We start from the raw sequence: 14,497 nt of genomic DNA, 5'->3' as shown, positions 1-14,497 counted from the left end.
AAATAAAAAGTTACTTGAGGCCAGTTATTTGACAAGGTGTTTTACCACATTATCTTGACACTATATATGAGCCTATTAGGAATAGCAAGAGAGGTTTCATAGAGTAAAATCTAAGTGAAGAGGGATGTGTGGGGTTTCTATTAGGAGATATTTTTGTTCTTAACCTTTCTTTTTATGATCCTTCTCTGCTAGCTTAGACAGGTTAATTCCCCAAATTGTTTTTAACTTTTTAGGAAAATTTTTACAAAAGCAGTGGTCTGATGTAAATAACAATTTAAAGTATAGCGCACATAACTTCCCCAGTTTGTCCAACCTCATCATTTGTAAATGCTTGAGAATTTTTAAAATTTAACACCTGTGTTGCTAAATCCTATTTATGTAAGTCTACTAAAGTTTTTAACCCACTTAAGACTTAAACATTTAAATAATGGATGGGTTACTTTAAGCATTTTAGCTTCCAGAACCCCCTTGTTTTAGTATATGAAAAGCCTGATGCTCATTAATGAGGTTGGAGAGACTATGAGAAATATGTATAGTGTATATTTTAAAACAGCTTTGCTTGTATTGTGAAGATTTAAAAACAAACTTGAGATTTTTAACATAACTATTAACACAGTTTTAACATAAGTTATCCCACTGGGTTTAAGAGCATTTTGAATGTATAATCCTTTTTGTAACCCAGGTTGGTTTCTGCTTTTACCAGTCATCCAAACATTATTTATAATTTTAGTTTTAATTACTCATTTTCCTTTGTTATCCTCAAACAGCATGATTTTTTTTTTTTTGCACATGTAGAAATTTTTAAAAGGAAAAAAACTAATACATCATTTTATCTGGTTCTTCGCTTCTCTTCTTACTAACTACTTCTTTAAAGGCCATATCACTCCATTTGCATTATTTCTGCAAATGCCAGGGTTGGTTTTTATTTTTATTTTTGCTATTTACCTTTAAAAAAAGAAAATGCTTCAGTCAATTGCTTTTTTATTTAAAAAGAAAAAAGATAAAAAAGAAAAAAGCTGTAACCTTATCATTTCTGAGTAGACCATTGAGAGATGAATGCACACCTGTCACAGCCCAGGACCAGCTTTGGTAGCTGAAGGGAATATTTTAGCTAAGTGAAATGTTCTTTTCTGAAAGTGGTATATATTATCCACAATCTGTTTCAGTTATTCCCATGAATCAGGGGTCCAGATAAAATGAGGGTTATCAGCTAACTGATACGTTATCATTGAGGTTCATCAATGAATTTGTACATTTCTAGTTCCCTTTGGTGAAGGGAAAAGTGATTTTGCAAGACCTAGATTTTGGCTTGGTTTCTTGCCTCCTTTTTTGGCAGCCTTCATCTTCTCATCTCCCAAAGCCCTTGAGCCTGTAGGGTTTTCATAGTGGACGAAGGACTTGTGGTCTTTTAAAGCTGGGACTGATTTATGTGTGTGTGTATGTGTGTGTGTGAGAGAGCGGGAGGGAGAGAGGGTATCATGTTGAAAGTGTGGTAGTGTTCTACCACTTTACTGGTGACTAATTTTAAACATACACAGTCCTTTCAATTTTTGGACCAAACAGACACCCACAGTGGAGGCTTATCAAGGGTTGCAATGGGAAAGAAGCCTCTCCCTCACTGTCAGCACCAGCTGGTAAAGGTGACTGTACAGATGTGCATTTTCCTTTTGATAGTAATGGTCCACAGCACTAACTGGTAAGGCTTATTGTACAGTATATTGTCAGTATTCTTCTGGTTCAGCATATCTTATAGTTCATATATAACCTGTATTAATTGTATAGATTGTGCATTTAAAGCTGTTACCAAGTTGTCAGAACATAAGAGCGAAAACAAGGTCATATGTAATATTTTGTTTGTAAGTATCCTTTGTATCATAGCAAAGGAAATGTTTAAAAATCAACTGTAATAAAGTAATTTTAGTACACAGAGTGTTTGGTCAGTTTTTTAAAGCAATTTTATTCCCATGAAGATATATTTTAGTTCAGCAAATAATTACTGAACCTCAGGCAGTGTTGGATATTACAAAAATGAGTATGATACGGGTAAGAGGGAACTCTACTAAATTACCTCAACTGCTCTGTCCAGAGAATGAAGTGGCCTGTTGTCTTCTTGGTATGAGAGGATTCTTTTCTGTTTGATGCAAGATCTTAAGTTTTATTCCTGTGTTGTGATCTGTGTAACGGAACCCCTCCCATACAGGGACACAATTCTCTTAAAAATCATCACATATATACATTTATTGATATAGGGTCTCACTATATATATAGCCCACACCTTCCAAATTGTGATCCTTCTACCCTAGCCTCCCAAGTGTGAGGATTACAGGCATATGCCGCTATGCTCACATTTTAGCCCTATGTGGAACAGTAGACCCATCTAATCCAGTCCTGTTTAAAATAGTTCGGGTGACATTTTTTGTTGAAAGACTAATTCAAAGGAGGAAATGTTCATGGGTGCTAGTCTTTTTTTTAATTCAAAAAGAAATTACTTTCGGGGATTTGGCTCAGTGGTTCTGCTGTCTGCCTTGAAAATGCAAGGTCCCGAGTTCGATTGCTGATACCAAAAAAACCTTTTTTTTTTTTTTCTTTTTATTGAGGTTATTGGTACAATCTAGGTATACAATACAATTACATTCATCATTGGGATTCTGTACCTTTACATAATAGGTCTTGATTCTCATTTTTCCCCTTGTCCCTGCCCTCCCTTCACCCCCTTCACCCCCTCCTCCCCTCCCCATTTACAAACACTTTATTTCCATTCAAAAAAACCTTTTAAGTATGCATGTTTCTGTGTCAGACACTATCAGAGCCTCAAATATGGTTGACAAGATCTCTCCTACTGAATTATTCTTGCAGCCCTTAGCCGGGCATGGTGGCGCACACCTGTAATCCCAGCACTCGGGAGGCTGAGGCAGGAGGATCACTGTGAGTTTGAGACCAGCCTGGGCTACACAGTTCCAGGTCAGTCTCAACTACATAGTGAGACCCTATCTCAAAAAACCAACGTAAATAAAAGTATAGTTTACCTATCATATTGAAGATTTAGAAAAACAGCACAGCTTTTTAACTCATAGAATGCTGGTATGGAGCCATTATGACCTTAACATTTGTGAAGTGTGTTAATTTGCCTGGTTCAGACTGGCAGAGCCAAAACCAGACCCCAGGTCTCCTATCTGGTATTTTCAATGTATCCCCCTGATTTTGGAAGAAATCATTAAGAGAGCTTAAAATACAATATTTTCTGCTTTAGTCCCAAATTGGACTACAGATTACATTGGGATTAAAGGCTCTGGGTTATGCTTAGAATTTAAAACTATCTTGACTATAAAAAAGTTGAATATAAATAACCATAATAGTGAGCTACCTCCACGGTACCATTGCTACTGTCTGCATCTCAGTGATGTTTCACAACCACCATCTTCCTTCCTGTAAATGTCATTAATAATTGCTTTTTGGTTTTTTAGACATGTTTTATAGTTCAAGCTGACCTCAAACCCACAAAGATCCTCCTGCCTCAGCCTCCTGAGTGCTGGGATTACAGGCGTGCACCACCACACCTGGCTTTATAACTTCTTCTTAAGGAATAGAGACAAACCTGCTGAGCGTGTTCAAGGTTTACAGAGCATGCACTAAATAATTTTGGAAGGTGCTTTTTATAAATCAACATACATTCCTCCCCCCGTGGAGTTGTGCACTCCGGCAGTTCTAGAGAAAATTTTTTTTTCTTTTTTCCAGTACTGGGGATTGAACCCGAGGACCTTGTGCTTGTGAGGCAGGTGCGGTGCCACTGAGCTAAATCCCTGGCCCTCATAAGAAATGTTTACTTTTTCTGATTTGCTGGAAAAAGGCATGTGGTGTATGACATAAAGTGCACTGGTGCCGGGCGTGGTTGTGCACGCCTGTAATCCCAGCACTCAGGAGGCTGAGGCACAAGGATCGCTATGAGTTTGAGACCAGCCTGGACTACATAGTAAAAAAAACACTGGTTAGCGTTCTGGGTTATCCCCATCACTACTAATTGTGAGATCTTGAAAGTCACATCCTCTTGGACCCTAGGTACAATAATAATATAGTTTTTGCTAAAATAAATGGACCGGTGTGAAACCTATTCATTGTAACGTATCAGGGCAGGAGGGTAGTAGAGTCTGCCCACAACTGGGCAACCCAGACCCAACTTGTAAGGCTCAAAGGTGCTGCCATTACAGGTCTTTTCCACCTTTGCAGTGGAATTAACTGGAATTTCTGGGCCTTGTAAGAAATGGAGAATAGGGCCGGGGATTTAGCTGGGGAGAACAAAAAAAAAAAAAAAAAAAATAGGGGGGAAAAAAAAAAAAAAAAAAAAAAAAAAAAAAAGCCTCATCTGAAAGTAGATACCACTATATCATAGAGGTCTTTAGGCTCTCATTAAAGAATTAAATAGAGCTTGGAATTTAGCTCGGTGCCACGCCTGCCTTGTAAGTGGAAGGTCTTGAGTTCCATCCCCCGTACGAAAGGAAAAAAAAAAGAGAATGGTGTCTGCGTGCTTTTATTATGTCATTATATCCTTGTGCATGAAGGGCTATACACACTATAAATCTTTTCATATGGAACAAGGAATAACCCCCAAGCTTGTTGAAATCACATTTGAAGTAGAAAAGTGAACCTACATCAGGGCCAGGGATTTAGCTCAGTGGCACTGCACCTGCCAAGCATGAAGCCCTGAGTTCGATTCCCAGCACCAAATAAATGATAATAATAAAACCCACATCTCCAAGTTACTACAGCGGTGCTCTCCCCTACACTACAAACACCAGTTGCCCGCCAAAAGATTTTATGTATATACTAAATGAAGACCAGGGAATTTTGACCTTGTTGAGAAATTACTAGCTGAGAGCAGGAGGCCTGGTTGTTGATTAGACAATGCTAAATATACGCAAGTGAGGCAACGAGCAGTGAGTGGAAAGTGCAGGGAGGCTCTGATAAACCCCACAATGGGTAAGCACGGCTTAATACACAGGATTTCAGAAGACAAACAGCACATATTTGTTTCTAGATATTTATACATTCTGGTGTTGCAGGGAGACTACAAGTTTTGCGGTATTTACAGAGACAAATTAGAGAAATACTTGTTTAACCACATTAGTGAGATACTCTATTTCAGGGAAAGGCTGGAGGGATGAGAAACATTTTTTATTCACGTCATTCATTGAAGTTTTACTTTCAAATGTTTAGTTCTTCCTGGGCACTTGTAACTAGAGTGTAATTACTGGATATCTTTAGTTATCATATCTGGTCACATTTGCAGAATTATTTTCATTAAAATCTTTGTCATCTCCCAGCTCCCAGTATCCTGGTCAAGTCTATGGTCACTTGATCATCAAATCTAAAAATAAATCAGAATCTTTACAATCTGCTGAGCTTATTAGCATTATTCTAACAGATTCTCATATGGGAAGAGGCCACTTTCATCTCCTAGTACTCCAGAATAGGAGCCAAGGGGCAGCCTAGTTTGAATATTCCACTGATGATGTGTGACTTGTTCTCTGAAGCATTTATCCTACTTATGGGCTGTCAAGCACCCTAGGTATATAACTTCTGAAGCCTTTCTAAAAGCAACCTTTGCATATTATGATAGCTTCTCATAATTTCTGATTTCACCCTTTTTGACTTAACTGTAGAATCACAATACTGCTTGCTGGCATTGTTACAAAGGTCTATCAATGTGGACAGGTGCATCTGCTTATTTCAATAGAGAGGAACTCATGCTTAAGTTCATTTCTAAAGGAGGATACATTGGCATTGCTAAGATGTCTGACAAAGGATATAGTGGTTTGGGTGAAAGATGAATACAGAGGAGTTTTCGATGTTGGTGTGGTTTTGAGGTTTTATATATAAAGCCAAGATGGCACTTCCTGTGTCAAGACTTTTTTCCTAACAATGTCCAAGTCTTAGAAACAATGTCTTCATTCAAAGTAAGATGTCTTCTCAGAGAATCTGGGGCTTTGGTTTTTCTTGGAACCTATTTATAAATATATAAAGAGCTGGGAATTTAGCTCAGTGGTTCTGCTGCCTGCCTCGCAAGCACAAGGACCTGAGTTTGATCCCTGGTACCAAAACCAAAAACAAATATAAATATATAAAGCACTCGGTCTTTATGGAAATTAAATTACAGCTTACCACATTCTTGATACCAAAGGTGAGAACATAGTAGAGTTCAAAGAAACACTGAGAGGCAGTTGTTTGCTTCCTGTATTCTGATGCAATGTAGAAAGAGGACTCTAGATCTGAGATAATGCCTCCCTTAAATCATGGATGGGGTTTTCCCCCTTTTACCATTTGAAGGTGTTTATAAATAATGAAGAGAACAAAAGGAAGGCAAGAAAGTGATGTGGCCTCAGAACATTGCTAACGTCCCACCTTGTGAAAACTCCAACTTGCTTCCTTAAACTCAGAACTTGTGATTTTATTCAAGGGACCATCCCTTCTCAGAATAGTGTGCCTGGCTCTCTTCCAACTTCTTTCATGATTAGCTGTTTACCAAAATGGAGCCAATTTAGCTAAAGGACAGTCACCAAACTTTGAAAAGCACATGTGGCACAAAGGGCATGGAAGAGAAATGTTTTAGGATGTAGGTGTTGGAGCTCAGGGCCTAAGGGAATTAATGACCTGAACTAAACCTGTTCTGTCATTCCTCTAAGAACTTTTAAGACTACTGCAACTGCAGGGCTGAGAGTGTAGCTCAGTGGGAGAGCTCTTTACTAGCATGTATGCAAGGCTCTGGATTCCATCCCCAGCATAGCAAAAGAAAAAAGCCCTGTAACTCCAAAATACATATATTGCTCTTCCTGGCAAACTTTCTTTCCTATAAAAAGGGAAAATAAAACCAACTATCATTTCTGTAGAAGTTATTCTTTTAAGAAACCAGGGCCCTGTGGTATCTGGTCTAGAGAAACTACCATGACTTTTGCCATTAGGAATGCATTAAGCCTTAGGGTTTAAAAATTTCTGGGCTGAGCTCAGCCTGGGTAATTTAGTGACTTAGAGAGGCTTTGTCTCAAAATTAAAAAGAGGGCTGGGGATATATAGTTCAGTGTGAAGGCCCTAGTTTCAATTTCCAGTACCACTAAACACAAAAAGCACTGATTGCTTCCCATTTTGCAGTTCCAAATGATCCAAGGGCATATGGGACTGCAGGACATTAATTAACTGAAATTCCCACTGAACAAGACAGGGGTGGACATGGGCGGGGTGGCCAGATGTCAGTAATTGTTCCTTACCAAGACTTATACAGAGGCTGTAGTTTACCAGCTATAGAACAGCTTCTTTAGAGTTCAGTTCCTTTTATTTCTTTTGCCCAGAAATGGTAAAAGAACAGCAGAAGAGAAATGTGAAGGAAGAGAAGCAAGAAAGATAATTTTTTTCACAACAGGATAATGTGCCTCAGACAAGCGAATGTTGTCTGTATTTCAGTTTACACTTGATCTTAGCCAAAAAGCCGAGAAGCGATTGTATTTCAGTTTAGATTATTGGAGTTAGTTCAGATTTTTTTTTAATCTAAAAGAATGAGACTGGCACGATCATCCAAATATGAACTCATGGCACCAGGAATACCTCAACCTAAGACTCAAGGTTTGCCTTTTGGTATAAACATCTCTTTAAAAGTGCTTTGCTGGGGCTGCTGCCTGTCTTGCAAGCACTAAGTCCTGAGTTCAATCTGTGGTATGAAAGAAAAGAAAGAGACAGAGGGGGGGGGAGAGGAAGGAAGGAAGAGAAGGAAGGAAAAGAAAGAAAGGAAATTGCTTTGCTGTTTGTGAAGTCAAAACAGGTGCCCTCTTTCTCACTAATGAATTAAAATGGGCTGAGAATACAGCTTCATGGTAGAATGCTGATAAGGACAAGACCCTGGGTTCAATCCCAGCACCAAAATAAATAATAAAATTTTAGGGCAATGAACATGAAACGAGATCTCTCATTGCAAAAAAAAATAATTATTTACTGTCCCAATCCAAACCAGAATATGTAGACAAATCTGTACTCTACACCTTATTTTACTCTTGTCTTCAGCATTATTGTCATAGAACCAAATACTCACTTAGTCCCTGAGTGGTCAGATCTAGTAAGATTTTCTACCTTTACATGAATGGCCTTTTAATAACTGAGCAGACGATGCATTAGTTATATGAAACATTCATTTATCACTGAGTAAGCGAGAGTCAGCCTCTTGGTGCTGTTTTCTCTGGTCCCGGATGTCTGTCCTGGCTCTAGAAAGGGAGAGGCTAGGGTCATCACAAGAAGGAAGTAACTAACAAGAAACCCTTCATTATGAGGAGATTTGCACTTTTTAATGACTTAGAGAAAACCCATATTTCTGAAGAAAAATAGCTCTGGCTGGGCTTGAGGAATCCCTTGAAATGGAACAAGAGGGAACATCTCTACCTGAGAACCTGACTACTTGAGCCAGTGTCTAACACAGCTTAGACTGTAGGTGAGAGCAATTCCTGTTCCTAAAATCCCTCTGGGTCCTTCCAGTGAAGCTTGAGGGCCTAGGCTGGAGTTCCAGATCAGCCCCGTTCTCAGCTGAGATTGGCAGAGCTCTTAAGAAAATGGGTCTTCATGCACAAGGCCAGGATTTCTCACCCTTGCCAGCCCTTCCTGCTCTGCTGCTTTTTCAGACTCAGGCAACTCCAGGAACCTGGGTCCACAGCTGCTGATGTCTTAAGTCAGAGCATAGCCACAACCACAGAGCATATGAGGGAAGTGGGACCGAGACATAAACATCCTGTCCTTTCTATATCAAGTAGCTCCAGCTCAAGAATCAGTCGCTGCATTTTTTATGTGGATCAGAACAACCAAATGACATGCATAAACTTAGTGTCCCTCTAGTTGTGGCTAGGAAGAAAGCATCTTTCTCCTGAGTCCATGCACTTAAAGGGGCTATTCTTTGGCTTATGAAGCTGTTGGCAGGAAACAGTGACCAGGGATAACCAGGACAAGCAGGAATGTGTTTGACAAAGCCTGGATGGGAGTTCCACTCAGGTGGGGTGGGTGGGTTTGCAGGTAGCTCCATCTCTTTCCACAGACCAGTTTAAGAGAAGGAGCAAAATCAGAAGCAAAGCACTGGAGCTGCCCCATCCAGTCCCCATTATCTTTTGCAGACTCCATATCCCTGAAAGACCAAGGGCTTCTCCTGCCAGGTCTCACCTTGTATATGATCGCTTCCAGCTAAAGATCTCCAGATTGGATGAGGGGGAGAACTCCTGCTTCTGCAGGGCTCCCCAACGGCGGCGGCCTCCCAGGAATGAGGTCCGGTGCCTGCTCATCCCTTTCATCCTTTCTTCCATTCGGAAGAACTCAGCTAAGGCTCGGAAGGATTCTAAGATGACCTCATGGCTCCAGGCTGGCAAGGGCTCCTGGCGCAGGAAGCCACAGTGGCCTCCATGGCGACTGAGCAACAGGAAGAAGTACGGGTTGCTGTGGAAGAGTTCAGTAGGCAGAGTGTGGTCTGGGGGCCCACTCACGGGGTCATCAGCGCTGCAGATGCACAGCACAGGCACAGCTGCCTCGTCCACATCCCGGAGGGGGTCATTGCGATCCCAGTAGGTGTCCCAGCTGATGGGGAAACTCTTGGTGTGGCAAAAGAGGGTCTCCTCAAACTCTCGCAGGGAGCGGCTCTTGAACAGCTTGCTGGTATCCACTGTGTCCTCCAGGGCTGTGGCATACCTGGAAGCAGGAGTTGAATGGGGCAGGTAGGAGAGAGGGAAGGAAGAATCAGAAAGCCAGTGACAGCAGAAGCTGCAGAGGAGCGGCCCACTAGCCAGATTCTCATCACTGAGGCTTACTGGTTATGTGGCCCTTTAAAAAACTTTCATGCCATGGCCATCAGATTTTGCATAAAATGCAGATCTCCAGGGAAAGAGGAAGTTCAGGCCACACAGGCTGGCCTTTCTTCCTGTGTTACAGTACCCACCAGCCCTGTCATACATAGCATTACCTGTCTAGCCCTAGGGGCAGCATTGATTTGCAGCTCTGATCTACAGGGACAGCTCCCCTCCTGACTACAGCTTCTCACTCTTCCCAGGGAACTTGTTAAGAGCTGTCACCTCCTGGACCCTTCCCCGCCCCCAGAAATCACTGGAGCTACCCTATCCAGTTATGTTAGTTGTTTTTATATTTTTGTGCTAATATGCTATCCTGGTGATGACAAATGAGTTGTGACCTTGACCAGGTGCAGCCCAGGCAGGTAATTCTTAGACAGTGCTGTGTGGACAGAAAGCAATCAGAAGTGTCATTAATTTACATGCAGCATTCCCAAACAGAGGAGCAACTGCTGTCGGGTACAGGAGTATCTTTGCTATTTCCAGCTCCCTGAAGAGGGCCTAGCACTCTAAGAGAGGCCAGGATGAGCAGTTCAGTCCTTCGGGTGAGATAATCTAGCCAGCCTCAGCCAGATGAATTTCATATATGTCACTCGCAAATATTGAAAGACAGTGGCCCCAAGATTTAACCACGAAATCCTATGGGAATAACAGTTTCTAAAGGCACAAGTTCCCTCTCCACTTCTAGTTGGTGGTCATTTTGGGGTGGAAACTATGACAATTAAGCTGGATGAGAGCACCTTGTCCCTGCACTGTGCCAGCCCTCTGGGTTGCCATGGCAGTGCTTCAGGCTGTTGTTCAGCTCAGGATTTGACCTTCTCAAAACAGGAAGCAAACTGGGGCAAGGATAAAAGCACCATCCAAGGTGGTGAGCACCTACCCAAGGCCAGCCCTTCACCTTCATTTTTCATTTAATAATCAGAACCAGTTTGGGGAGGTGGCTATTATTAATTCTATTTAACTGAAGGAAAAATGAGTCTTGAAGGGTTTAGCTAACTGCTGGAAATTCAGCAGTTACTTAGACTCAAGCAGGTCTAAGTTCATACTCCAGGTCTTCCTCCTGCCTCATCCTGTTGTCATAATGCATTTGACTTCATCCTGCCATCTCCCCTGGGGTGTCACTCAGGGCTTCTCAGTGGAAGCAGTCACCCTGGCAGTAAAATGTTCTCCTTTTGGAGATTAAAATAAAAATACGTTTAAATATTTTTAAAATATTAAGTTAAATGTTGAATACATATGCAGGATATTTGCCAGATCAAAAGAATTTTTAATAAATCAAACGCTGCCCTATTTCTGATCCCTGTCACTTCCTGGCTCTGAGATTGTAAGTAAATATTCTAGACAGATAATGGGCTGCAATTGCTTCCAGAGCCCTCTTTGCTGACCTGCTGAGCCACAAAGTGGTAAATGTTAGGTGATACCTCTGCTGTTGGCAGGGAGGCACTCAGGTTGCTAGGACACCTGAGGACAAGATGGAGCCCCTGGGTGGGAGTCCCTGCTCTAGAACAGTGATGCTGGCTGAAGCCATGAGGCCACTTCTGGCTTTGAAACTTGTTTTCTTGGTTCTGACTAGAATATGGGGTTTGGACGGCTTTGGAAAATGTGTGAGAACTGCCCAAACTGGTCCACACCTGTTTGTTTCCATAGCAGGCAGGGCTGTTTTCCAGGCCAGCCTGAGGTCTCCCTGTCCATCTTGGGCCTCAGTTACCCACCTGCTGAGGGCGATCTTCTGGTACAGCAGAAAGCCGCGCTCATAAGGCCAAGGCAGGCCGGCCTCAAACCACTCGCGGCAGCGCAGCACTGGCGAGATGCAGGCGGCACCAGTCATGTAACTGGAGGACCCACATTCGCCCAGGTAGGACAGTAGCAGCGCAGAGCCCGAGCCCTCACTCACTGCGAAGAGTGGGGCCGCAGGGTGTCGGAAGCGAATGTAGGTGACCGCCTCCTTAAGGTCTGACGGGTCCCCAAAAGGTTGCAGCCGAGGGCTGACCAGCGGGCAGCCGTGGTGGCCACGACGGTGGAAGATGACGGGGTAGTAGCCGCGCTCCAAGGCGAGCAAGCAGAGGCCCAGAACGTTACGGGTGAGGCGCCCCCAGGCGTTGGGGATCACCAGCAGCACAGCTGGGAGGCCCCCCGCGCTGGTGACCCGGTGACCCCGGGAGCAAGGTCCTACGACCCAGTCCAGGGCCACCAGCCCATCGTCTGCCAACTGCAAGTACTCCCGGGCCAGCTCAGGCCCCGGCGTGACGGGCAGGACGAAGTGGCACAGGGTCTGCAGGTGGGGCCCGGAGAGCCAGGGTAGCGGTCCAGACTCCAGAGCCTCAGAGCGTCGAAGGGCGCGCAGCAGGCACTGGGCCAGCGCCGACGGCTTACAGAGGAGACTGCAACCGCCGGGCAGCGATTCACGCAGGTCGCTGAACTGATCCTCGGGGCCTCCGCCATCCTCCTCGTCGTCTTGGATCGGGACTCCGGGCTGAGTCCTCGCTCCGACTGGGTGCAGGAGTCTGGGGGCGAGCAGGATTTAGGGTTAGGATTGGTGAGCATGACACGGACGGAATTCACCTTCCAGGTAGTTTGCATGGGCGATGGAAGGTGAGGTCAGCGCCTTTTTTGAAGGTGGGGTCGAATGTGTGTTTCCCGGGTCCTGCCCATGGTGGCCTAGATATAATGGGTAGCGACTGGCTGATGAAGAGGGTTAGCACTCGATTTTGGGGATGGAATAGGCCCCCACATTTTCCTCCCTGAATAATATCATGAGTGTTGGATGGTGAGTATTGGTGTTAATAGGACGTTCAGTGTGAGGAAAGGTGTAGGAGTATAAGTCCCTCCTCTCCGGTCATGGTTCAGGTTAGTGTTAGGGATAGGATTCCTTTGAGTGATAGGCTGGCAGTTTCTCTCCCTGGCTATTGGGGTGTGGGTTTCCTAGTTATTAGCGGCTTGAGATTTCGCCTTAGGCTTAGCCACAGTGCCGGATTTAAAGGACGGCTTCCTGGGAACATAGGAATCAGGTGGTGTCTTAGGGTTAGGTTTAGGGTTGGTGAGCGTGATCCTGAAGGAATTCGCCTCCCGGGTAGTTTGCCTGTGCGAGGTAAGGTGACGCCCAGGGCCCTCCGCGCGGGCGGGCGCGCTCGGGATTGGTCACGGGCCCACAGAGGCAGCCAGTTCGCAGCGAGCTCCCCTCGCCTGCCCCCCACTCCCTCCCGCAGCCCTTTGTACAGTGATTGCGACAAACAGGAGCAGCGGGTGAAAGGGGCCGCCAAAAGGGAGCGAGGGCGTGCAGGCGAACCCAGAAAGAACTGGAGAGGGAGAGGGGTTTAGCAGCCGAGAAGTGGGGTTACCCAGAGGCGAACATAGGGACCATGGGGAGAGCATCGGAGTCCCCGGGCTCTGCCCTATAAAATCTGGGGCTGCCAAGGGAAGCCGTGGTTAGTGGCGCCCTCGAGGACCGCTATTGAGAAGTGAATAACGCAGTCCTGGGCGATTGTCGCAGGGCTCCCAGCCGCAACTGCAGCCAGGCCCGCCGCCCTCCCTCGTCCTGTTTCGCTGCGCTCTTTGACCTCGGAGTTAGTCTCTCTCTGCCCGCTGGAACCCGAAGCTACTCAGCGACACGGCGGGGCTGGGGGCAGCACCCGGTCCGGGAGTGCGAGGTTCAGTCGTCGCGCTTCTGCTGCTCTATTGCCACTGGAAGCTGCTTCTTCCCCTGCAGGCATCGGGGCGCTCCTGAAGACTTCCCCACCCCCAGGAGGAGGGAGGCTCCCCAAGAGTGTGGCCTCAAGTACAGCAAGCCCTTAACAGAAAGGGGTTCCTCAGAAGCAGTCCCAGGTTGAGTAAGGTGAGGGAGAGGACAAGGGGACCTGTCCCCCACGATCAGGCCGTGGCGGGGGTAGACCTCTTCCTCTGTCAGCTCAACATCAGGTAATACTAGAGTGGGTGGGGCACGGAGCCCTTGTAAGCCGGGGACAGGGAGAGGGGGCTGAAATAACACGTGCTTGCTATTTTGAAGTTTTGGTCTGGGCTTCTCAACTCTCACTCTCCACCTTCGTTTCCGTCTTTCCCCCCAAATCCTGAAGAGGGCACAGAGCTGGCGCCTGCTGCCCAAGAGGCCAGGCAGGGCTCTCAGCTAGGGGCGAGGCCTGTAGCTCTCCCCCTTAGCCGGCAGGGACCAGTCTCAGGCCACCACAGGGCGAAAGACGACAGAGGACGGGGCAAAGGTGGGGAACAAAGCAGCTCCCTGGGCAAATCCAGCTTCCTGGGGCTTCTGAGTCTGGGGAGAGAGGGGGATCTGAGGCCCCGTGAGGGTCCTCGGGGCTAAGGCCCTATTTGCTAGGGCGGCAGTGGGATGGGTTAAAGGTGAAGCTTTAGAGCCAGGTTTGTCTCCCTTCAGCAGCTCAACTTTGGGGTTCGGGCTATTTTCCAGTTGCTGGTCACACCGGTGTGTTTGAAGCGTGTTGGCCAGGAGAGTATACCAGGCTCCTCCCCCTGAACCATCCAGTCCAAAGGGATCCCATTTCCCGCCCTTTGCCCGGCTCCCGGATCCGACCCGGGCGCTGCAGCTGCGCCCCTGCAAGTCGCTGGGAGGCGCCGGGGCGAATCCTAGGGGTAGAGAGACGGCCTCCGCCGGCCGGGACACGACGCTCTCCCGC

At 45.5% G+C, this 14,497-nt stretch overlaps 2 protein-coding genes across 5 annotated transcripts in view; one reads left to right on the top strand and one right to left on the bottom strand.

Annotated features, from left to right (window-relative positions):
* Positions 1–4,516: 4,516 nt before the first annotated feature.
* Positions 4,517–12,375, bottom strand: Abhd15 (abhydrolase domain containing 15; the record flags this gene model as incomplete). The annotated part of the gene is made up of 2 exons (XM_010642414.2): positions 4,517–9,699; positions 11,567–12,375. Coding segments are annotated over 2 exons (1,332 nt in total), but the record flags the coding sequence as incomplete, so codon positions are not given.
* The window catches only part of Tp53i13 (tumor protein p53 inducible protein 13), a 7,134-nt gene continuing 4,708 nt past the window's right edge, over positions 12,072–14,497 (top strand). Inside the window, exon 1 of one of the 4 annotated variants that reach the window (XM_019210383.2) lies at positions 12,072–12,132. The gene's annotated coding sequence lies outside the window, so the exon portion shown is untranslated. The other 3 variants (XM_019210381.2, XM_019210382.2, XM_019210380.2) reach the window with 3 other exon arrangements.

Source organism: Fukomys damarensis, unplaced genomic scaffold (assembly GCF_012274545.1).
Source record: "Fukomys damarensis isolate Sample0158 unplaced genomic scaffold, DMR_v1.0_HiC HiC_scaffold_13, whole genome shotgun sequence".
NCBI lineage: Eukaryota > Metazoa > Chordata > Mammalia > Rodentia > Bathyergidae > Fukomys > Fukomys damarensis.
This window is presented reverse-complemented; position numbering and strand designations above follow the sequence as displayed.